The following is a 25,781-nucleotide window of genomic DNA, read 5'->3' as shown; positions in this document are numbered from 1 at the left end:
TTGAGAAAAGACTATTTGTATTAATTCACTAAGCTGGGTAATATGACATTCCTTTTCATTTCAGGTAACTTATTATCTTGTGGTAACTGAAATAAATTAATGTGGCTATCGTTGCAATCATTAGTTTGGTTTCCCTTTCAAAAACAGTTTGTAGGTCTCCAACATAAGATCCTTAGCCAAACCAAAACCTCCATTTAAACAAAAAACATCTTAATTAATAATTAGTAAGTCACAGAAGTTGTTTTTTCCTCCTGCTTTTTAAACTTTTTGTGACAAAGTTCATTACTGATTCATGTGACGTTTTACAACTCAACTTCACTAGTCATCATTTTGCTTGTTCACCATGGCGTGGTAAAAAAAAAAAACATTTAGAAAATTAAAACAAGGTTTGAAAAAAGGAAATATTTGTCAAAAAAATATGTATGTATATATTTGGCCTACTCCGAGCAGCAACAACTGCAATCAAGTATTTACAATATCTTGTAATGGATTTTGTTTACTTTTTCACTTGTGTTGTCTAATATTTACATCGGTTTGATGTTCTGAAACAATAAAATGTGACACTTTTTCACATCACTTACTGAATTCATTAGAAATTAATTCTAACAAATATGTTTTCAGCAACGTGACGGCTTTAGGTTCTCTATAAGCGCAGCAGAGATTATTTTCTCTCCAGTCGGTGGCAGTGTAGCACTTTTCCCTATGCTGTGTTGAAACTTGAGCTCCTTAGTCAGTATACATTTTGCCTTCTAACATTGGCCTTAAGTCTGTTAAACTGGTCTTCACATAAAAAGAGTAACTCAGCTTGTATTATTTACCACAAAAAATACTCTTACTTACTAAGAGATACCGTACTTATTGAACAAAACACAGAAAGAACTACAACCACCAGCTGTTTTACCAATAGTGAAGTTGAGTTTATTTGTATTTCACATTTCAGCAAAAAGACTGAAAACTCAAAATGCTTTACATTATACAAACAAAACCAGCAACTAATTATATTGAGAACACCAAACACTACATGTTGTCAAAAATCCTCAACATGATCAAGAATAATGATTATCAAATATTCAATTAAGACTAGAATGAATTAATTTTCCAATTAGTATTAATCAAAGGCAATCTAAACCGGTGGGTTTTTAGCTTTGATTTACAGGAACTCAGTGTTTTCTGCTGATGAAGGTTGTAAAAAAAAAAAAAGAAAAGAAACACACTGTCAGTTTTAGGTGTGAAACAAATAAATGATCTAACTTTCCCACTTTCTAAAATTATTTGAAGCTATTCCACCATTCCACAGAACCAAGTCTTTAAATAAATAAATTTAAGAAGAAACTAAAAATGTATTACACCCCAAAAAGCTTGGACAAGTATAAAATATCTAAGCCCCTATAACTTGGAGATGCAGAACTTTATTTTTACCATGACTGAAATTTGCAGTCATGCACCTTCCAGAGGTTTCTGTCTTGTTGCTTTTCCTGTTTTACCTGGTACGCTTAAATCACTGATCTTGCTGGTGTGTTAAGAAGCTGTTACGTTCATTGACATGCACTGTTGCATACAATAAAATTTTTTACAAGCGGCAATATGTCACATAATAAAGGGTTTGTTTGCAGGCCTTGATAGTTTCATAAACTTCTTTTGTTCTGCTTTGATTGTTTTGCATTTCATTTGCTGCTGTTGCTCTCACCTTTCTGACACTTTTAAGATCAGAGATGATTTTCAGTCTCCTTGTGTGCAGGAAATCATGTTCAAGGGTAAAGACACTTATCACTCCGTGATTTATAAAGCAACAAGGACATGGAGTGACGAGGAACCAATTAATATTCTGTATGCTGTAACAAATATTTTCTAAACATTTGCATCAGAGTGGTCTAACTAACCTATTCCTCTGGTACACACTCCCCGAGGTGTAGGTTCAGCACACCTTGGTTGTGCAACTGCAACAAAAATTTGAACTCGTCCGACATAACGTGTACAGATTTCTTAGCTTCATTGTTGTCATAATAATGGTGCGTCAGTTCTTGGAAGCTTTCTGGGTGGAGACCGAAGGGCCAGAATCCAAACAGATCCACGTTGTCACACAGCTCCAACGCCAGACTGACCATCATAAGACCCGTGCTGTGGCGTTTCTCTAACAATCCGTGAGAGCGCCAAAAAACAGCCAGACTCCGAAGGTAGTTTGGGTTCATGAAGGCAGACCGGATGGGCATTTCAAAGTCATCAATGGTGTACAGAGCCCGGAAAGACAATGCTGTGTTTACAACGTAGGAGAATGCAGGAAGCAGCACCATGGCGTCGTCATATTGGCAAAGACTCTCTACAAACCTGCGTCGACTGCCTAAAAGCGAGCCGTACCTACAATTACAAAACAACTGTGTTACAAAGTTTGAAAAAATTTAAGTTAATGTGATAAAGTTGAAATTGTTTCTGGAGATCTGTTCACCTTTTAGATAAAATGCTCGGGTTTGCAGTCACAATGTTTGTTTTCACCCCAACATGTTCCTCATATCCATTTAACAAAGGAGCTAGGTTACACCTGATGAAGTAACATCAACAGTTTACTTTGATTTGGTTTCATCTTAAACGTATGTCTTACACTTAAACATGTTCTTACCTGATCACAAATTCAGCTGAATCAATATTATTTCCACAATAGCTGTTTGCTAGGATTCCTCCATTCCCAACAACGGCACATGATTGCAATGTTTTATTCAAGATCTGACGCGTCTGCAATCATCATGAACGGGAAATTCAAGAACATTTTTACAAAATAAGATAATCTTCTTTGAATTTATCTTAGAACATTCAGCTTAACTTCTTGGGGGAATCTTTGGGGTGTTGGTTAGAGTGCAGAGTTGTCCATAATAATTTTTTGCACTTTGGCCAGGTTACGCCAAAGGTCAACGTTTAATTTAACACATTCTTAAATAATGATGTAATAAGGAAGGATGATCAGTGAATAATTCTTAATGAAACCCAACTTACTTTGACAAATGTTGCAAAATGTTGTGAGTTCACTTTGAGAGTATGCCCCTTGTCCCCATCATAGACAATCTTCGTTCTCATTGGACTGTTTTTCTGGGTTATGATGGCGTTCTCCAAACCATTGCAGTTGACCCTAAGCCCTGTCCTGGGAAATCACAACTTTTTAGCAGTTAGCATTATTGCCATTGTACTAAAAGGGTCATCTATCTGTCACGGTGTTTTATTTATGCATTGCTCATTTAAAAAAGATGGTATTTAAAGTCTAATTTTCCCACATTGGTGGTTACTTGGTGTTTCCTCAACGTGTTGTCACTGGTAATTTCAATGTTTCTTTATATAGCTGCCTACCTACTACGGGTTTTTACCGCAGAATCTCTGACCCTTTTTAATTTGAACTTGCCATTTAATATCTGATAAAACTACCATAACTAAATGAACATCATTTGGCAGAACTTCTAGGTGTAAATCATCAATAATTAATTAATTCATGAAACAGAAGACAAAAATTTTGAAAATCTTTAAAAAAAACTTCCTCAAATGCAATTCCTCTTTATAAAACATGTCTACATAGAAAATGTTAAGCTAAAGTTCTCATTGAAGCATGCTTTTTAATTTATCATTAAAAAGCAGGGGGTTTTAATGATAAATTTACCTGATTTCTTGGAACTTTTCTTCGTCTTTAACCCAGGGTTGTGTATACTTCTGTAGCATTTCTTCTATTTTCTTCCTGTTGAACATCAGCACAGATACTCAGTTATGTCTGTGAAAATGTCTGATATGGCTTGATTTGTTGGGGCAAAAAATAAAGATGAAGACAAGATAAACATAGCTTGAACTTACCTGCAGTCTTGACAAGACTGAGAATCATTTAGCTGAGGTGGCTTCTTGCTGTAATACCAAAAAGAAGAGACATTTTAAAGAAAGATGATAAATTGCTTTACACAGCTTCATTGCGTTCGGTTTGTTGGTTGATGGTTAATGGTTAACTGCTTTACAGTAATACAATCAATCAAAAAAACTCTTAAGATCCTTGAGAAGACATACTTACTCGATTTTTTGATTTTCATTTTTCCAGACTTGGGAATCTTCAGAGCAAATTTCTATTCCTTTGCTTTTCTCCCTGAGACGCAAAGTTTGTCTATTGTCAAGTTGACGTCTGATAACATGGAACAGAAAACAAACAAAAAAAACGATTTTTCTCACTTGATTTCCTTATAGGAACCAGTGATTGTGTTCTTCACATGGTGTTGCTGAGGTTGCGTGTTGAGAAGTTTCCAGTCACTGGTAAAGAGAAAAAGAACGTTCAAAAAATCTTTCCATTTCATAGCTTTCTTTTTTTATGTTTGAAAGGAATTAATAGTTTTAGTAATTTTTGTGCAAACTTTTACTTTGATTGGATTGTGATTTACAGCTGTGGTCGTGGTAAAATGTGTGAAATGCAATGAAAAGTCAATTGTTTTGATGTGGATTTGTTTGAGCTTTCCCTTCAAGCACGACAGCTGCTGATTCTTAAAGTTTTATTGGCCCTTCTTTCTTGTGTATTTTTTATTATTGCGAGAATTCCCTATGCCTTTGCATAACAGCATGTCTTTGTTTCTCAGATAAGAGCCACACCTAAAATAGTTGGAGCTCATCCAACATCTGTTTGAATACTTTAACTTTAGAGAGAACATTCTCGTTGAATGTATTCCAGATTACATTGATCAGTATTTTCACTTTAGAGAGGAAATTCAGACACAATAATAGCACTGCATTCCCAGATATTTTTTTTTACATTTAAAGGTCAGTAACTTGCATGCAACGGATCTGTACAGTGTCACCATCACTTCTTCTGAGGTAAATTCTCCTGCTTGTTTGCCAATGTACAAAACAAAGATCGAGAGTCGATAGCATTGTTTGTTTTGACATGTTAATACCTTGTCACGAACCTATGCAGAAGGTTTTGTGCCGTTTTTTTTGCCGTCCAATAAGCAGTGAAGCATGACCAGCTGCACAAACCTACTGCTAGGATTACATCAAAAGCTTTACTCTTACTTGCATTTAGTGCCTCTATATCTGCTAGTAAGACCGTTTTTTTTATCAGTTTCAATAATTAATTTCTGCTAAGAACATTAGAAGGCTCAATCATAACTTCTCCTTTTGATCGGTCCAAACGTAAAGTTTTAAAGCTTTCATAGGTCCTATATCGTCTGCAAAAAATACGTTGTCCCTATTATTGATTTTAATTTAGTAGCAATTTTCCCATTTTCTTCCCTAAACACAAAAAACTACACAAGCAGATTTTGGAAACAACCATGAAGGATCTTTTGGTATTCAGTAAATTTAATGTAATGTATAATTCACAAACTTCCATAAAAAAAAAGCTAAAATACTTTGGCAGCCATTGTTAAAATAATGAGCAACTATTACACTAGAAATAAATGGGCTTATCTCTACATTATTTTACAGGAAACGCTGAATATATTTTCACAAATGTATAATGCTAGAAATTGCTATGGATTTTCTTGCTGTGTTTCAAAGACGATGGAAAAAAATGCTTCTCTCCAGTAACAGTTACATGAGTTCATAAATGCCCAAAAATGTATTTTACTGTTTCCTTTTATTTTCCCTTTGTAGATTAATCATATAAAAACATCAGAAAAACTGTCATCTGCGCCTCATATCCCAGCAGCAAAGCTCCATAGTAAAACAAACCGTTACAGCAAAACTAAAGTCCAAAAATACAAAAGCATGTTTTCATTAATTAGAAAAAAGAGAAACTTACTTGTTGACAGCATAGTGGATAAAAGTAGTGAGAAGGCTGCCCAAAATAAGGGCAGACAAATACCGCAAGAGTTGTCCCCTCATAATTTCTCGTCCTGTGAATAACAATTAGCCTCTGTCTGTCTGTTTGTTTTACTTTGTCATCATTACCCCTTGATCCCCTGGGATCATAAAGATCTCTCTGCATGACCTCGTAAAATGAGATCCTTTCTGATCTTATTTCATGTTCCCTTGCACCTCGTGACAATTGGTAAACTGTTGCCGAACTAGTTTTTTCGTTGTTGTTTTTTTAACACCGCCATTCAAAGTTAAAAATGCAAATAATCCCAGCAAGCCTGATATTCCAGTTTCGCAGATTAAAACAATGCTTCAGGTAATGGACTGTAAAGATAAGTAAAGCAAATAAAACAAATTTACCAGTAATGTGACAGTAAATCATCTTTACAATTAGTTGAGACAGGGAGACATTATAAACCAGTTGAGAATACACAGTTGAAACCAGATGTTTACATACACCAAATAAAAAGACACACACAACTTTCTTTTCTCACTGTTTGAAGTCAAATCAGACAGTTTTATTGTTTTCAGTCAATTGGAATTACCCAAATTATTTCTAGTTCCTAAATGCCAGCAAACGTAGCGAGAACTTTCCTTGAATTTATAAGTTTACATATGGTCAGTATGAGGGAGGACAGTCTTTTAAAATGTATGACTTGGGTTAAACCTTTTGGGTTTCCTTCCACAAATGTCTGACGCATTTGAGTTAACTGGAGGCACGCCTGTGGAAGGCTACATGTTAAACACATTACTTGGCACAATGAGAAAGCCAAAAGAAATCAGTTAAGAAATGAGGAAGAGAATTAGCTGCACAAGTCTGGTCCATCTTCGGGAACAATTTACCGATACTGGAAGGAGCTGCATTGTTCAATTATATGCAAATGCAGACATGATGGGAATGTCTAAAGAATTATACGGGTTCTGTGTCCCAAAGATGAATGAATTTTGGTCCAAAAAATCTATTTAACTGTTATTTTAGGCAGAATAAACATAGGTCTTCAATCTATTTATCAGTGCTTCACATAAGAAAACCCACCAACCCAGACTTACACGTTCTCACAGAAAAATTTTATTTACAAAGGGATATTCATTGTACAAAACACAAAATTAGTAGAATGCCCTTTTCCTGGCAGCAATGTTGAAGGATTGCTTATTTTTGCAAGTTCTGGTGACAGCAGCAGCTTACTGCAGGGCAGTTTGTTTCAGTATTTAGTGAGTTGCATTTTTCAAGTAACTGGTACTTTATTCATTTTTGTCTGTTACAACTTAATATATAACACTAAGCTGCGTCTTCACTCTGTATCTTATTAATCAAGACTAAAGTGTTTGAAGAATCAACATTTAAAGCAGCCACAAAAATCCCTGCTGCTGTTTGTAAACTTTTAAATTTAATCCCAAAAAATCTTTAAGAAATCCTTACCACTACCACCAAACATAAGCTTCTGAAAATGGGGAGCAGCGCTGCTAAGAGTAGATCATGCAAGAGTTTAGGTTTCAGAAATGAAGGAGTTACATCTCTTTATAACATTTCACTAGTAGATACCAGTTCTTCCCTCTCCGATCTCATTCTCCACCTACAAAAATATGACTTCTTAAAACTCTTAAATATGCAATTCAATAGTTAAACAGCTAAAACAATATCAAAGGAAATTAGTTTTTTACCTCTATTTTGTAAGTAGCATCAATAGCCCCTTGGGGCTTTGGAAACATTTGGCATTTCTCAGGTCCTAAAATGTTTTAAATCTAACCTCAAATTCACAAAACCTCTCCAAGCAGATTCCACAGAATGGGGTGTTTAAATAAATAAAATAAAATGAATTAGAAAAAAAATTTTTTTTATCACACCTAGAAAGCCTTGGAAAAGTTGGTGAAAAAATGAAAAATAGGAAATAAGTATGCTCCTATAATGAAAGGTTTTAGTATTTTCTTTTTGCTGTAACTATAAAATTGGCCATTCATGCACCTGCCTGCGGTTTCTGTCTTCCTGTTTTTCGTTGTACACCTGAGTTACTGATGAGTGTTAACAAGCTGTGGTTGTTTGTTGACATGATGAATGCACATGGTTACATTTCTTAAAAAGGCAACAGATATTAAAAAAAACAAAACGGTTTGTTCACATGGTTGGGTTCTCTGCCAGTAAAATGTTGATCTTTTATTTGATTGTTAATCTTTTTATTGTTTGAAGAAAGATAAACCATCAAACAAAGAAAAGCAACCAACATTAACCCTCAGAACTAAAGAATAAACTACAAATCACTTTTAATATAAACATACTCCATAAAAGGCCATTTTTGTACCTTACAGGTGCATTTGTAAAGAAACAGCATATAAAAAAATGAGGGATAATTTTTCAGTCATGTTTTCATTATGTTTTTTATTCATTTATAGCTGGCACAATTTCAAATTCAATATTCAATTAACAAGGAAAATTAAATTAGCTTTTAGGTAAATGCGTCAACATCTGCAGATTCAACATTTATTATGAGAGTGCACTTCCAGTTATCGGTTAACTAATTTGCATATTAGCTAAATATTTTTGCTTCAAACTAGATATTTAGCTTGCTAACAAAATATTTGGAGCTAAATATTTATTTTGTAAACAAAAAATTTTATCTTTTATCTATTTTATCTATCTATCTTTTAATAATTTTATCTATTAAATATTTAGCTTGCAACTAAATATTTCGTTTGTGAACTAAATAACCCAAGTTATTACCATTAATTTTTGACTACCGGTGTGTAACTTTCCAACGGCACCTGGGTTAGTGACAAACTGACATTGGACAATTAATGACATTTTACATAATTACTGCTGCAGGAGCCAAAGTTTTTAAAATTATTTTGTGAAATATTTTTGTTCTATTGGATCACTGGTATGAATGGTGCGACGTTCAATTAACAAATTAGGCAGTTAGTCCAGTTTTTTATTTTATTGAACAATCAGAAATTACAGCAGCTGCGTTAAGTTACAACACAGGGAAATAACGTTGAAAAACAGATAAAGAACCAATCAAAACCACTCATTCTTTGCAGCAACACTTTCCTGCCTCAAAGTGGCAGTATAATATTTTTTCTGGACTTGTAACTCTAAACAATTTAGGTGCTTTTGCATCAAAAGCACCTAAGGTGTGTTATAATTTCTGTAAAAAATTGTGCAATTTGTATTTTCATTTTCTTTTAATCTATTATGATCTTTATGTTTAAGGCAGGACAGGCACAATCTTTCATCTTAAGTCCGCCATAGTGAAAAAAGTGTTCAGTACCAACACATTCATGTTGTTTATTTAAAACAAATTACCTTTTCAAAGTGGTTAAATGTATTAAACAACCTATTACATTCAGTTTGCTGGTGTTTTTATTTAGTCACAATATTCTTCTAAAGGAGGTATTTGGTTTCCATTAAAACACAGTAACCATGACTCAAAACCCATCACTAACAATGTAACATAAGGCACTAAACAATGATAGCCTCACAAAGGCACATGTTACATAGTCTCTTCCAGACATCAACTTGAACAAAACATAAATAAAGTTGTGAAAGAAGATGAAATCCGTACTAATTATTGTCTTATTTTTGTTGCATTTTGATCTCAGTATAAGTTTTGTGGATGCAGATAGGTTCTGGTCTGTGGAGTTAGTCAGTCTATTCCTTACAGTCTTGTAATTAAAAGAAAGTCTTGATGGTTGGGTTCACCTGAGGCAACTGAGAAGGCACGTGGCTCTTTGCCTGAGGAGTCTAGTTGGGCTCTGCTTTGCAGTGTCCAAGGTGTAATTTGAGAACACCCTGACTGTGCAACCGCAACAAGTGGTTAAACTCATCTGGCATGGCGTGGAACTTTGTTTTGGTTTTTCTGTCATCATAATAGTGGTTAGTCAGAGTTTGAAAGCTGTATGGGTGAAAATCGAAGGGCCAGAATCCATACAGCTGTACGTTGTCACAGAGCTCCAGAGCTAGGCTTGTCATTATGATACCGGTGCTGAGCCGTATCGTTCTCAGGCCCTGAGAGCGCCAGAAGAGGGCCAGGTTATGGAGGTAACCCGGGTTGAAGAAGATAGGTCGAACGGGGCTTTCAAAGTCCTCAAGTGTGTAAAAAGCTCGGAGAGACACAGGAGTGTTGTGGCCAAACGAGAAGGCGGGAAGAAGCAGCAAGGAGTCGCCATAGCTGCGCAGACTTTCCACAAATTTACGTCGACGTCCCATTAGAGCCCCAAACCTAGAAACAAGGTGACCAGTGAAGAAAAACGACTAAAGTTAGAATATTTAAAGCCCTATTTGCATTATCTCCAGACCCTATGTAATAAATAAGTTACTCCCCAAAGTTTGATATTTATGTATGCATTTGCATGTGGTAACCAATGCTTGAAATTTTGCTGAAATTTACAGACATCTCCGGATATGATGTCAACGCGCTGTTTCACATCAACTCAGGGAATGACTTGAGTTGATGTTCAAACTACTTTGCCAGCGCTAGCCAGCTGAGTAACAGAAGGCTACAAACAGAAGAAAGTAACTTTTACCTCCAAAAATGACCTTAAAATGGGAACAGTACTCACTTTTCCATGAGGATGCTTGGATTTGCTGTCACTAGGTCCGTATTGATGCCAACATGTTTCTCGTACCCATTTGACAAAGGAGGCAGATTGCACCTGTCAAAGTAACACGAGGAAAGCTACTGTTGGATGGAGTTTCAAAATGTGGAAAAACCTGGGAAATGTTCTCACCTGATAACAAACTCGGCTGAATCAATCATTTTGCCACAGCTACTGTTTGCCAGAATCCCACCATTCCCAACAACAGCACATGTATGCCAGGTTTTATTTGGGAAAGGATGCCCCTGGAAAAGAGCAGAAACAGAAAACTTTAAACACATATGGTTTCCATTTGATCTTGTTGAATTTTAGGATGTTTACAAGAATGTAAATCCAAAGTATAAATGGTGAGAAATCTACATGTGACAGGGTTTTATTTATTTTTTTTAATATTATAGATGTGAAGTTTGTCAAAATCTGTTTATTATTCTTTGAATTTATTTTGTTTAGTCAGCAAGTTTTTTTGTTTTTTTTTTTACTTTATTTCAAGCAAATAACATAAACATACATACAGACGTTAACTCAATGACATATATTAAAATTTTATAATAATAAAAACAAATAAAGAATAATTACAGACATTAAGGGTGTTTATGTTGAAGTCTAGAAAGACAAAAGTTAAATAAATATATATACATTGGTAAAATAAAACGATGTGTACTTTTCAGTTAGGTTTTCATAACAAAAAGTGTCAAAAATATATTCAAATACATATGAAGAAGGGTATATTAGAGCAAAAAGAACAATAAAAACACTAAAAGAAAAAGAAAAAAATAACAGAGGGATCTGCTTATGAGATTAAGTTAAATTTTTGGAGAAGAGTTAAAGAGTCAAGTTTCTTATTATTAAAGTTAAGTTTTTCCACAGAGGCAATACATATTTTGAAGTCAGTTTCTTGAAAATTATTAAAAGAGGGGATTTTTCTCACTCCATTTCATCTTGTGGACATAATATTTTGCTAGGATTACAATAAGATTCACTATATATATTTCATCTAAAGAAAAAGTTGAATTATTAAAGATGAGTAAAATATGTAAATTTGATAAAACAATATTTTTTCTATAAGGAGTTTTTTCAAGCCACACCAAAATATTGTAGAGTGAGATAGTCAGCAAGTTATTTCTCCAGACTTTTATTACTGTTTCACGTTCTGTTGTGCTGCTTTTGACAGTTGGCGGTTACCATAGTAACCAGTAACTGACAGCTCGTCCCCTTTTTCTATTTTCTCTTCCGTCTGTAACTGTGGGGCAGCAGCTGCTGGACTGATGTTAACCACCACATTGATTTCTTCTTTTGTTAGAATAGATCAAATAAACTTTAATGTGTCTGTCATACAGTGAACCTGCTGGACCTGAGACGAACACCGAAGGATTACATCTGGTGCCCTGACCCAGATTACATATATACTGAAATATTTCCCTCTAATTAATCTACATAATATGAGTTTCACTATCCGAAATGATTGACAAAGCTTCTTAAAAAGCTTCATAAGTCAAGTACAATATTCAGATGCAGATCAAAAGGTGGAACAATTGTCTGGTATCAAATGGAAATTGAAAATGACCTACTTTAAAAAAGGTGCTGAAAATCTCCGGGTTTACTTGAAGGGTTCTCTTCTTCTCTCCATCATAAACAAGCTTTGTTCCCACTGGAGTGTTTGTCTGGGTAATTGTAGCCTTCTCTAAACCATGGCACTTTGCGCTCAGCTGCGACCTGGGGAGCCACAAATAGTGGGATGACTCAGTGCAACATAAAATATACCTGGACAGAAACATTTACTTAGGCATCAAATTTGGTAGATTCCTGTATAATTAAATGTTTTAATTTCTTTAAAGTAATGCATAAAGCTGTGCATTATGATTTGTTTCATTACTCTTAAAGGAAGTTGTAAGGGTATAAATAGATGATGGACTCTAGTTCCTCTTTCATAAAATGTTTCAATTGCATTGGCTTGGGATTTTTGTTCCTCTTTTTTATAAAAAGCAAAACTAATCCTCATTGCATATTTAAAGTGGCAGTATTATGCACAGTATTTTCCAAGCACACAGTGCCATTTTATTGCACAATGAAGAATGTTACTTTCAGTTTTATAAAAATGCTGCATATATCAAACATAACTTAAAAGAATTTGACTTTGCAATTTGACATCTCAAAATTGGCTTCTGTCTCTTTAAGAAGCTCCTGCTCTTTCTGACACTTCATCACAATTGAATGTCTCCATTATGCCATTTAGAACAGTTCTTAGGAGCATTTGGACTGAGATCTACAGTAGTTAGTATAATAAGCTCAGCAGACACGCAGTTGTTTGCTAACTGCTGCTGCCACTAGTCTGGAGGAGCTTTGTGAAAATATGCGGTGATTTAGGAGAGCAAGTGTTTAGGACCATGACATAAAGCTCAAAAGTCAATTTCACAGGATATTGGTCCTTTAAGGTCACATTTCACAAATTGCTTAAAAACTGAAACTAACATTTAAAAAAAAAAAAGTTATTTTAGTTTAATTAATTTGACTCAATCTTACCTGAACTTTTGGTAAGGCTCTTCTTGTTTCTTCCACGCTTTTGAATACTGTTCTAAGACTTTGTTTATTTTTTCTCTGTAATAGATAAACACATCCAGTTACTCTATGACTTTTGTAAACACAGTATTCCTAACATGGCAAGACATGATTATGGTGTAAACAAGGCGAGTCATGTAAATAAAAACCGTTGTTAGTTAGTTCCCACCTGCAGTCTTTGCATAAAGCAGACGTTGGAGGAGCACTTTTCTTTTGAGGAAGTGATCGCTTAGGTTGCACATTACTGAAGAAGAAAAAAAAACATAAATTTGAATAAGAATGCAAATTCACATTTGTTTCTTGTTTCTTTTGCTGCAATCATCACACAAAGACCTGCATGTGATCAGGTCTTTATGACTAAACCTTTAAACATTCACTTCCTCACTAAAGTCTTTATGCTTCTTAAATTCTTACATGTTGTATTGTTACAATCACCATCTTCACTGTTTTTCATATAACAGGCCCATTCAAAGCAGTAAAATAAAAGAGCACACTATCTGACACTGGTGTGTGTTTCTAAAATCCCCTTTTGAGCTATTTCCTTAATAACTCTGCTCATTGGTAAATATTGTCCACTTGTGTGTAAGAAAATCTCAGTATAAATCCAGCTGTTCTCTAAAAGGTTGAAATTATGGACAAGAAAACAAGGTTATGATAGATTTGTTTTTAATTTTATTTCGTTGTGACTTTTTGTCTAATTAGGTTAGTTTTAATACATTTTTATTGTGTGTTTGCTAGTTTTTATTAGTTATTATTAGTTGACTATTAGTTTCACTTTAGTTTTTACTACTAATAGTATGTAGTTTTAGGTTTTTCATACTTTAGTTTACTTTCAGGTGCTGAATTCAAAAAGGTCAAAGTATTGTATTTTGTGTATATCAATTTCAGTTTTTGCTATTTTGTTAGTTAACCATTATAACCTTGGATATAAAAAGCAGAGTTAGGTTAAAGACAACATGCCAACTTCTAATTGTCTCTCAGGGCAATGTTTAATCCATCCTCTGAGATTTGAAAATATATGTTACAGCTGCAAACCTACTCAGACCTGCTGCCCACCTAAATTTACTGGTTAGAAAATGGGTCAGTAATCAGAGGCTCCTGGTAACTCTGGAGGAGGTGAAGGAAACTTTGAAGACTGAAGGAGACCTACATCTCACGAAGGGGAATTCATCGACACGGCAATTATTAGTTGTACACCCCACAAATCTGGCTTTGATCCAGAGTGACAAGAGGAAGACCGTTGTTAAGAGAAAGTCATAGCAAGGCTTGTGTAAGAAACAGAAATGTGTAAGAAGGAGAAGGAGAGTCTAGAAGCTTTTTTATTGGGGTTTAACCTTGGCTGGCGTACGTGTGAGACCAAACGTCACAACCAAACAATTCAAATCACTCCAAAGAAGGAGTGATTTGGGTGGGCAATAAGAACTAAAACTTTTATCACTTTAAAATACCACAAACATTATCTTTTGTGGTATTACTGTGATAACAATAAATGTGGCAATAAAAATGATTGGGAACACTTTATTTGAAGACAATGTCATAAACATGATGTAACACCTGTTGTGAACACGGAGTCTTTATGAATGTTTATGACAGGTGTCAATATTTACCTAATGACACTTTTAATACAAAGGTTAAAGTGTCATTATTTATCTGCAAGACTGGATAATATTAAACTTTTAGGGTTTAGATCATTGCATATTTATCTGTTAGAATGGCCCAGTCAAAGTCCATCCAATTCGGCTGAAGTGAAGTATGGGCAAAAATGTCGAACTAATATAAAAATACCCCCAAATAAATATTTCAGAGTATTACTTCTGCAACTTTTACTACAAATCTATGCAACACTACTTTGCTTAAGTTAATCGCATACACTTTCAATAAAAATATGCGGAAGTTTGTGGTCTTAAGGTTAAAAAGGTTTGAGAGGTATGAAATGCTTTTGCATGCACACTGTAAGTTAACAACCAATCTGCAAACACTTTTATGCAAGCAGTATTGACATCTATTCATGTCTCAGCAGGAGACTTCCTGCGTTCTGTGGTATGTATGACTGTCTCGTGTTCTCAATGCTTCCTCTTCCTGTTTTGTAAGTCTGAACCACATGGTGACCTTTTAATTTTAGATAAGTTTGTATTTGTAAATGTGACATGTTTCATAGACTTTGACTTTTGCTGTTCTAAATTTTAAGGAAATTGATTCTTTTGCTTCTTTGTTGCAGAAAAACATATTAATAAAATGTTTAGTAATATTTCTGATGATCAACCTAACAACATTGTTCCTATGTAATATCATCGTAAAACTATCTTTGGGATTCAGACATTGAATGATGAGTTGTGTATTCTGGAAACCGTTACTTTTCTTTCCATAGGATCACTTCCTCTACTTGTTCTGCCTTGAAAGCCTCTTTGACTCCTATTGTTAAACCCCAGCAGTGTGACTTTTCCTTCATTGCACATGATTAATGTCCTAACCAAAGTGTGGTTCTGTTTCATGTCTAAGAGGAACTTACTTGTTCTCTAGCGTGTACCAGATGAAAGTGGTCAGCAGGCTCGCCAGCAGGAGGATAGTGATCATCAAAGAGAGGAGGGGCTTCAAGATCTGTCCCCTCATACCTTCCTTACCCGTTAGCCCCTCTCTCCTTCTGGTTCTCCTCTCCTTCACTCTATCTGCTGTCCGCCACGGCCGCTATGATTCCAGTTTTCTTCGTCCTTTCTGTGTTTGCTGCCTCATATGTAATCTTTCCCAGCAGCGTCCAGCTGTTTTCTAACACTTTTCTTCAAATCACTTCATTTTTCTGTCTGCGAGGCGTCACCACTGAGTGTTTCCTCTCAACTGTTGGAGGTACAAGTCAAAGCCTGCTCAGTCATCGCCCCCCCTTCCTCTTGTGCAGACACGTCTCTGTAGCTCTTCTTTTCCTTTCTCTCCTCCCTGGGTTCAGTTCAGCTTCGTCGAAAGTGTGGTTTTGTCGATCTTCCTCATCTGTTGATCCTTTTCATGTCTTTTTGGTCCAGTCGATGTTTTTGGTTTTCTGTCTCTTTTTCTTTCCACATTTGCCCACAGAGGCAAACTCAAACAACCCTACTTTCCACCAGAGTCCCACAGGGAGAGCTGTTTCTGTTCTCCGCCCCCACCGCCTCAGCCTTCTCCCTTTGCTTGCCCCTCCCGCCCCATCTGTCCTCCGCCCACTTCCCTTAAGCCCCCTCTCCCTTCTCCTGTTTTCACAAAGGGGAGGTAGGGCAGTAACATGATTTCCCACTACTGAATTAGACCACAGTTTGCCTCTTGTACTTCTAATGCCCCCCAAATCTCACCCACACTTCCAGAAGCCGCCTTTATTCTAATGGCAAACTCCTCCAGCTGTACCAGCTTTGTGAATTAAAAAATAAAGTACTTTTTCTTATTTTGGAAGAGGATGTAGATTACCAATTAACTTGGTGTGACGTTGGCAGAACATTAAGCCAATAAACCATTAAGACAAAGATTTAACTTTTCAGTTGCTTTGTTCGCTGTTCTGGAAAAAGGAATTAACTCTTCTCTCGCCCATATGGACTGCATTCACAATAAACTCCCACTGAAAAACAGAACTTCTAAGACCTCCTGCATCTGTATGTCATTGGATTTTGGCTCTAACAACACAGTCAGCAAACAGCAAAATAAATGAATCATGCGTTGTGCCTGCATCCTGAATAAGCAAAGCTGGGCTAAAATAGTCTCACCACACACACAACCCAAAACAAAGGAGTCTGTGGAAAGTTTTCTTTAAAGGCACATGAGTCTAGAGGAAAATGTGTTTTGTTTAAGTAAGGCTAAGTTTAATTCTGATCAGATTTAGTTAGGACTCCGGGTATGCAAAACTAAAACCTCTCCCTCTTTTGCATTTGGGTACTACAAGATCCTACATTCAGAGATCTAAAATTATTTCTGTCTGGGTGGAAGTCAAACGAAATTAGTGGGTAAAAGAACAAAATGAAACGCCAGTGGGAGGAAAATCCACATATTCGCATGACCCGTCATGCATCACAGGACACCAGCAGAAATGTCAACAACAACAAAAAACTGTCATGCAAATGTTGATGCAATAGAAAGGTTGGGCAAATACAGTCAAAGCTGCTGAACACTTGTTCTGCTTTGGCAATCTGTTGATGCAAATTTCCAGATCTAACATCTGATATCCACGCATTACAGTCTGTCAGTGATTAGCGTTTTCCAGACAGTGCCATTTCCATCTCAAGACCCCATTAGCTTTTTAACAATATTAAACCCAAACAAGCTATTTTTCATGATGACGTTTATAATCTCGTAATGCAGCAGACTTCCCAGCATTGCCCAACTCTCTTGCATGTTGAAATCCCTCCGATGCCTAAATTTTAAGGAATAGACGGCTGTGTCATCAAGACAAAGCTTTTTTGGCTCTGTAGATGGGCAGAAAAGGTCAGAGTAAATACAGAAAGAAATCTGTATAGGGGTAAATATCGTTTTCTACCACTGTTTTTGTTGCAAATACCAGGAAACACTAGGTCATTGTCACTCATTGTCCTTTTTTGTCCAGTTTCCCGGAGTCTTAAAGTAGGACAAATATTCATTTCCTTCCAGCAGACTGACTGAACTCTGTTGTTTCTTTGTTCCTGGCCACACTGGTGTTACATAAACCAAATCAATTATGTCATGCAGTTAGAAGTAATCATTGAATCTGAAAATTGCTTGGGAAACAGTTTGCTATCTTCCTCTCACCGTTCGAGTGTCTGTCTGCACGCAGGCTGTGAAAGAAGTGCAGAAAATACATTAAAATGAGTCTTAAGTTTAATATTGTGTAACTTCACTATGAGAGACAGAAATGGAAAATATGTTTTGGAAAATATGTACACCTACGAGAATTTTTAGTTCACAGTAATGTTTTATATCTCTGTTGTTCTTCTCCTGTTCCCGGTTCAGAGAATATTATTAAATGAAAGCATGAATCCACTAGCTTACATTAGAGGTGTTCAAAGTGTGGCTCAGGGGCCGTTTGTGGCTTGTGAATAGTAAACATTTGGCCAACAAAATAGAAAACAATTGATTACCCCAAAAATATGAAAATGGCCTGTTTTGCTTTTAATAAAGCAACAATCTGAAGATCTTTTTATGGTTTGGATTTTTAATGATATAAAGTTTTCATTTAAAAATATTATAATTGAGACGGTAAAAGTAAAAAAAGTAAAAATCAAAATAAATATTTTTCATTTTTAATTTAGCGACTTTTTATGGCCCGCCAATAGTTTCAATTTTCCAGTTTTGACCTCCAGGACAAAAAGTTCAGACAATTGGAGACAATCTCTGACAATCTTTTAGTCTGATAGTCTGGAGAGTGATTTATTTATTAAAATGGTGCTCCTTTATGGAACACAACAACCTGCTTGCTGGATGTTTCTACATTACACTTTACGTGACTACTACTTCAATATGGATAATGCACCATGTCAGAAAACTCAAATAATCTCACCACATCTCAGTTGACTAGAGTACTTTATGAATGTGATGGAAAAAGGTCCATCATGGACAAATCCCTGTGAAATGTTTCCATGCAGAACTGTACTATTAATTTTGTTATACTGCTTACTGTGCAAGGTGAATAAATCTAATCTAATTTAATCTTATCCAACACCTTGTTTAATCAATATCACAATGACTTAAGGCACCACTACTCCTCTGTTGTTTAATAACAATGGATGTAATACGAATCTAAAATGATTCCAATCACCACTTTAATGTGGAACTGATTTATTTACACATCACATTTTAACTAAAGACTCAAAATAAATACAGCTTTTTTCATTTCTGCCACTTTTCAAAACACATTTGTAGAGTTCTTGAACCATTAATATTTTTCCAAAACACAAAGACTTCACCACTGACATGACGTGGCCTGAAGAAGTCTATTTGTTTCTCTGTTTCAGCCTCAGTGATGTCGACATGCAACTTTGAGCCTTAAAATTTGAATGCAAACAAGCATGGTTAAATACTGTAAAATGCAAAGTTAGTTGTACCAGAGCTAAAAAAAACCTGTGTCTGAGCGCTAAGGTCTAGAAAGCAAGATTTCTACTCCTGGTTCTGTAATTCTTTGGGTTTTTATGGGTACTTTGGAGCCCTGGGGACTAGATAAAGAACTGCTTCAGGAAAAAAACATGCAAGACAAATAAGACCAAGAAAAATACATATTTTTCTGATCAAGTAGCTGTTGGTCTCATTAGGCGGGATAATTTTTTATCTTAAAAGCACTTGTCTTGTTTTTGTCCCCTAAGGCCAATGCAAAACTTCTTTCACAGTGAAGTGTACGACAGAGCATATCCGCTTCTAATCAATGAACTGCTTATGTTTTTGTCCATTGGTTCTTCCTGAACAACCTAATAAATCCCCTCGTAATATGGCACATCTGCTTTGCATTTCTACCTCATAAAAAGTTATTTTATTGAAGTAAATAAAGAACCAGAGTTTGTTTTTTGGTCTGGGTCAGAGTTCGATTGCGCGTTCACACCTCCACAAATGAACTGAACATTCCAAGCAAATGAACTGGAGTTGGATTAAGGTCATTCAACCCCGATTTAATCCCAAGCAAAGCCATGCAAATAACCAGTGAGCGATAGTTATAATTCACTTTTGTGAAGGAAAATTTAGTAGCAAAGTTTAAATAAATTTGAATGTACACTTTATGATGTTTCTATTAAAGGTTTGCACTCAGTTGCAGCTCAACAGGATATATGCTCTTCTGACCCTCCTCAAATAAGTGAAGAACAGGGTGTTCAGCAGTTAGAAATGTGAGACATGGCTAAGGTGATAAGCCTAGTTAGTAGAAATTCAGTTTCTAGTATCTGTTTAGCCATCAGCAGAGAGGCCTTTTTGGAGAAACGCCTAAAGTTGAGCTGTGAATGTGTATGCAACCCTGCTCCACTGGAAACTTACAGATAAGTAACGTATAGATTTTTGCCTGACACTTGAACCAGGGGGTGTGACTAAGTAATGTGTGATGCATCCTATGTAGATGAGGGGACGTTCAGCCCCAAGTCAGAACTCATCCGATTCTCACTGACGTGTGAGCTTTGTATGTTTTCTCCATTTGCAAATGTTAATTAAAGCTGTGTTTGTTCTCTTTTAAAGCTAAAGTTTGGTCTTGAATTTTGTGCAACTTAACACTTTCAACAGCATGCAAAACACTTGAAGTGACTCCAACAACAGTCTGACATACTGAATTATGAATTCAGCTAATGGTATATGACTACTTGCGGACACTTTGAATTAGCTTCGAACTTTCATTTATCATTAAAGCTACAGTATGCAACTTTTATCAAAAATATTTGTTTATGTATTTGTTGAAACTGTCACTATGTTGTGACAGTATGGCCTGGGACAAATAATCTGTGAAATAATCAAGCTCCTACACCTTCTCTAGAAACAACCAATCAGAGCGAGGAGGCAAGTCTTAGCGCTGTCAATCATCCGCTGTGTGGCACTGCTCCTCCCCTTGTCTCCCCCTGCTTTGCTGGAGCTAGCAGTCTGTAGAGAATGGTCTGGCTATTTAGCATAGCCACAGATGACAGTGGAATGGTAAATTCTTTCTCTGCCATTAACACAATTAGCAGCGAGTACATAAGGTTGATGAACAGCTGTCAGACCTTTCTCCTCGCTCTGATTGGTTGTTTTTAGTCGGTGCATTTCTTCAGATGGCAGTAGTAGCTCAGGAAGGAGGTGGAGGTGATCAATCTTTTCACAGATTATCTGTCTCATACCATATTGTCACGACATGACATACTGAACAAATATGTAAAAAAAATATTTTATATACAGTACAGACCAAAAGTTTGGACACACCTTCTAATTCAATGGGTTTTCTTCATTTTCATGACTATTTATAAGGCAAGAAATCCCACTTATTAACCTGACAGGGCACACCTATGAAGTGAAAACCATTTCAGGTGACGACCTCTTAAAGCTCGTCAAGAAAATGCAGAGTGTGTGCAAAGCAGTAATCACAGCAAAAGGTTGCTACTTTGAAGAAACTAGAATATAAAGGGTATTTTCAGTTGTTTTACACTTTTTTGTTTAGTGCATATTTCCACATGTGTTATTCATAGTTTTGATGCCTTCAGTGTGAATCTACAATGTCAATAGTCATGAAAATAAAGGAAACTCATTGAATTAAAAGGTGTGTCCAAACTTTTGGTCTGTATTGTATATAGAAGTTACATACTGCAGCTTTACATGGGAAGTAAAAAAATTAGTGAAGTAAATTTGAATAAGGGAATATGCAGTTATTTTTAAATTAAAAGGCATGTTTTTTTCTGTATTGGCAGCCATTGGAAGTTATTAGACCTCTAGCGACACTCTAGCGATCCCAAACAGAATATTTTCTTTTTCTCCAGCTGTTGGCTTCACACTTGTACTCTTCCCTGTAAATCCTCTCATAGTTTCACAAGAGATGTGCTGGAAGACATGAGCCTCAGGAGGGCAGTAAGGGAGTCATGTGGCCGAGGAACAGCTGATCCCTGTGCATTCCTCAGCTGCTTAGCATGAGGCCTGGGAGCTTGTGCCCGTTTGACCTGTTGACGCCATGCACTTCTCAGACACATGCACTGTGAAAACACAGAGCTGGCAAATGTCATGACCAAAAACCTCACGTTTGTTTCATAGAGGGCGCCGTTTGTAAAGCTATACAGTAAAAAAATAACAACAGAATCTAGGTTAATGTATTCAGTCAGAGAGAAAACAATACTGGAGTTCATTTTTTTATATTTTCACCATACATTTATAAATCTCAGAGTTCCAAACTAAATATTTAATTCCAAACTAAATGTTTAAGTTTGAGCTAAATGTTTACTTTTCAAACTAAATATTTAGCTTTCAAACTAAACATGTAGTTTAAAAAGTAAATATTTAGCTTGTGAATTAAATATTTAGTTTAGAACTCTGAGATTTGTAAATGTGTGAATAACATGGTGAAAATATGACTTATTAAAAAATATTTAGTTTGCAAACTAAATATTTAGATTCCTAACTAAATAATTATTTGAAAGCAAAATATAATGTTTGGAAACTAAATATTTAGCTTGTGAATTAAACATTTAGTTTGATTTTTTTTTAATAATCTAAAGCAGTGGTTCTTAACCTGGGTTCGGTCGAACCCCAGGGGTTCGATGAGTCGGTCTCAGGGGTTCGGCGGAGCCTCTGCCGCGCAGGTAAAGACGCACTTGTGTAAAGTCGTGATGACGCCCCGCTTGGCCATCACTTGCTGCAGAGGATCACGTTACATTGCTCGGCCAATCAGTGCTGCGGGGAATTTAGTGCGCTAAGTATCAGCGGCTGTCGTAGTTGTACGTTGCGTGGTTTCTTTCTTAATATTTTAATCCATACTAAATATGTCGAGCAAAAAAAAAAAGAAGAAAATGAACAGACTTTGCTCTGAAGACGCACTTGCCAAGGTGAAGCCACGCCTCTCTGAACTGGTCTCCCAAAAACAACAGCAGAAGTCACACTGATTTGCAGGTATGTAATTTATTCTGGCCCCAAAAAAGTATTTTGTGGATTCAAAACGACAAAAAACAAATTAAATTTAAAATAAAAAAAATTAAGTTATTAAAAAATTTGTCATTCTTTGAAAAAATCCAAATTTATTTTTAAATTAGTAAAATAGTAAAAAAAAAATATTTTGGGGGCTGAAATTCTTTTATGGGGCCAAAATATTTTTGGGGGCCAGAATAAAGTAACACTGTAACTTGCTGTGAGTTCATACCTATGTCTTGAATTTGGAAAAAATATATATATATATATATTATTTATCACTAAAGAAGGGTTCGGTGAATGCGCATATGAAACTGATGGGTTCGGTACCTCAAAAAAGGTTAAGAACCACTGCCTTTAGATTCTAAAGGCACCCTATAGTTTCACAAACCAGCAACTGTACACCTTATTTATAGATGTGAAGCACATAAACACTTAATATAGCACATTTATAGTATAAACTGCCGGCACTGGTTGTAATGTCTACAAAAATGTCTGAAAATACTACAGATCTTTATGACGAAGTAAAAAAAATTTAAAATAAAGTTTTAACATTAACATTTTGCTCCACATATTCAATATATTTAAAATATATTTTTAAAAAATCATTTGAAAGAAAAATACAAAAGCTTTAAACTTTGTATTTGAATTTTGAATTTTACTCTTTCATTTTTATCTGACATGCTCACAAATTTAAAACGAAGACCGGATAAAAACGTTTGAAATGTTTTCATACAAACTTCAACCACTAGGCGGCGGCAAAACTTTTTAAGCTCTTAAAGGTACTTTTTACCTCGCAGATTTAATACTTTAATTGAAAATTGCGAACAGAAAATAGTACTATGGGTTAGGATGCTAGATGCCTGCAGTTCACAGATATAAAAGGAAAGTTTTGGAGAGAAAGTTAACTGAGAGTTCATTGTTTCTCATTAAACAAGAAATGAAATTACAACTGGTACAAGAATAAGCATGCTGGGAAAAAAAAAAAACCCACAGCAGCCTGAGTGTTTTTTTGTCAGAAAAAATATATAATATACGTATATTGTACATTGTACAATTATATTTTTACATACCGTACTTTAAAATTTAATTCAGGCAAAAGTTGTAGTTTTCTTCAATACTTTATTATACAAAATGGCATCATTTAGTCTTTTCTGACCAAAATTAAAAATCTATTTTATCATCTGTGTGCAGTCTGCTTTTGTTGCAATTTGAATTTTTTGACCAGCAGACAAACTCCAGCCAGATAACTCATGCATGCATACAATGAGCTGTCTAACACAACAGTTGTATCTGCCTCTGTTGGTTGAGTAGCACGGCAGGACAACTCCACACAAAAGGTGATGACTAAAGAGACCTTTGAGATCCAGTCACTTAAAACTTTGACACATTTTTTTTCCGATTGGGTTCTTAATGCTTTGTTTGTATTGTGTGCTTTGTTTCAGAGCTCTGAGCTGCCTTCTTGCATTAGCCTATGAAAAAGTTTGACATGAGTCATCTTACAGTAGATATTATCCTTAATGTTTGATTTATTTTATATAACATCTTTCTTCTTAGCCGCGGGAATTACTGTAGATAAGTTAGATAAACTTTAAAAATCACATTCCAGAATATACAGCTTTATTTCGGGAAGTGAGCCTTTAAACATTAACAAATTTATGCTGAACTTTTCAACCTTAATCCGTGTAAGGTAAATATTTGTGGAGTTGAAAACTGACAGATCCACCAGATATGGAGAATGTTTGTGTTAATTTGGCATTTTGAATGGTTATCCTGCTTATTGAGAATAACACTGACGTGCTTGTGTCATGTCCATCCTTTATTTCATGCCTCTAAACTTTGTGCTACCAAACATTTGGCCCTGTCCACAAGGGAATGTATTTTTTCCAAAATGAGTGGTTGAACACATGGCACCATTTTCAGAAATGTTTTAAATTACATGGAAATACACAAAGTTTCCCAAAACATCATTTTTACCTGAAAGTGGCACTAAAGCCTCCATATGAAGTTAGTGGTACGTACAAGAAAACATGAATGGCGAACAACAAAGCATGAGTTGAGTCTCTTGTAAAACTTTTTGCAGCTGCTGTCAAAACTTTAATGAGGTTAAAAGAGTGAGGCAGCACAAGCACAGATATGTGATCCACCATTGTTGTTTTTATGATTTTTTTAAAAAGTTATATGCCAAGTTACTGGTTGGACTAATGATTCACAACAGAGGCGTTTTCTCTGTCCACTCAGGAACTGGTTTATTAAAAGGCCCACATAAGCCGCCATCTTTGTGAAGGCGCGATGCACAAAAGGTTAAAAACGTTCCAGTTTTAGCAACAAAAAAAAAACTTTACAGTTTGGAAGGGGCCTCAGTCTCCAAGTGTGGTGGCAAAAGCAAATTGAAATTGTAATTTCTTTGAAAGCCTTTCTAGCAGAGGAGTGGACTTGAGCTGTTAGACTTGAAAACTTGTTAAACTTCAGTCACAAACTTAATCACTTTAGACTCAATTTTATACCAAAACAAATTGCTGTTACGTTTAGTAGAGAGAAAAAAACAGCTAGCTTGCATTTAACTTAATCTTACACAAAGAATGATGAGTCAGAGCCAATAAAGTAACTAATGAATGGTTTATGTTACGTTTCATTCAATCATGGGGAGTGTAAAGTAACATGTTCTGACTCAAGTGTACTCGGGAAGGATTACAAATTGGCTTTTGAATCAGATGTTAGCATAACACAGACTTTCTTTTGTTCAAATTAAACTATTTCCTCTGATTATTTTGTGCTCACAGCAGGACTCTCTATGAAATGTTGAACCTAAATCTAAACAAAATCAGTGCATCCTAACTGGCAGATGGCAGCACCACTTTCATTTCTAGTAAAATCAACTTGATCAGGAAGTAAATATATTTTTACAGCTGTATTGTAAACGCAGCTTTTAAAAATAATTTATAAGTATTCAAAACGATAATTATTCTGTGATTAAATGATAAATTTAGTGAAATAACTTGTTACATTCTTAGAATTTGAAGTTTGAGAATTGAACTCGACTTAGGACTTTAGTGTGTTTACCTGGGACTTAAAGCGTACATTTGGACATGAAAGTAAATTGGAACCAGGAAGCGGATCGCTTATTTAAAGGAGTACGTGGTACATTTTAATTATTCCTCAGTCTGGGGTAGAAGCATGCAGATAAAAGATACAAAATAATAATAAAATTTGCTATTGTTTGCATAAAAAAACCTTTTGTGCATTGAATAAAAGGTTTGTGCAATAAAAAGACATAAAAACTTTTGTTGTTTCAATCATGT

The 25,781-nt window shown here is 35.5% G+C and overlaps 2 protein-coding genes across 2 annotated transcripts; both read right to left on the bottom strand.

The window, feature by feature from the left end:
• Nucleotides 1-893: 893 nt before the first annotated feature.
• On the bottom strand, nt 894-5,958 carry LOC116735044 (alpha-N-acetylneuraminide alpha-2,8-sialyltransferase-like). Its single transcript, XM_032586635.1, has 9 exons — nt 5,750-5,958; nt 4,189-4,266; nt 4,034-4,105; nt 3,826-3,873; nt 3,638-3,712; nt 2,986-3,130; nt 2,615-2,727; nt 2,444-2,536; nt 894-2,355 (listed from the first exon to the last, which is right to left on the bottom strand). The coding sequence occupies exons 1-9, from the start codon at nt 5,830-5,832 to the stop codon at nt 1,881-1,883; spliced, it is 1,182 nt and encodes a 393-aa protein (XP_032442526.1). The 5' UTR covers nt 5,833-5,958; the 3' UTR covers nt 894-1,880.
• Nucleotides 5,959-8,715: 2,757 nt separating this feature from the next.
• LOC116735964 (alpha-2,8-sialyltransferase 8F-like) lies at nt 8,716-16,083 on the bottom strand. Its single transcript, XM_032588149.1, has 7 exons — nt 15,461-16,083; nt 13,121-13,195; nt 12,916-12,990; nt 11,964-12,108; nt 10,528-10,640; nt 10,360-10,452; nt 8,716-10,019 (listed from the first exon to the last, which is right to left on the bottom strand). The coding sequence occupies exons 1-7, from the start codon at nt 15,559-15,561 to the stop codon at nt 9,542-9,544; spliced, it is 1,080 nt and encodes a 359-aa protein (XP_032444040.1). The 5' UTR covers nt 15,562-16,083; the 3' UTR covers nt 8,716-9,541.
• Between the last annotated feature and the right edge of the window lie 9,698 nt (nt 16,084-25,781).

Source organism: Xiphophorus hellerii, chromosome 16, assembly GCF_003331165.1.
Source record: "Xiphophorus hellerii strain 12219 chromosome 16, Xiphophorus_hellerii-4.1, whole genome shotgun sequence".
NCBI lineage: Eukaryota > Metazoa > Chordata > Actinopteri > Cyprinodontiformes > Poeciliidae > Xiphophorus > Xiphophorus hellerii.
The sequence above is the reverse complement of the archived record's forward strand: the minus strand, read 5'-3'. Positions and strand labels throughout refer to the sequence as shown.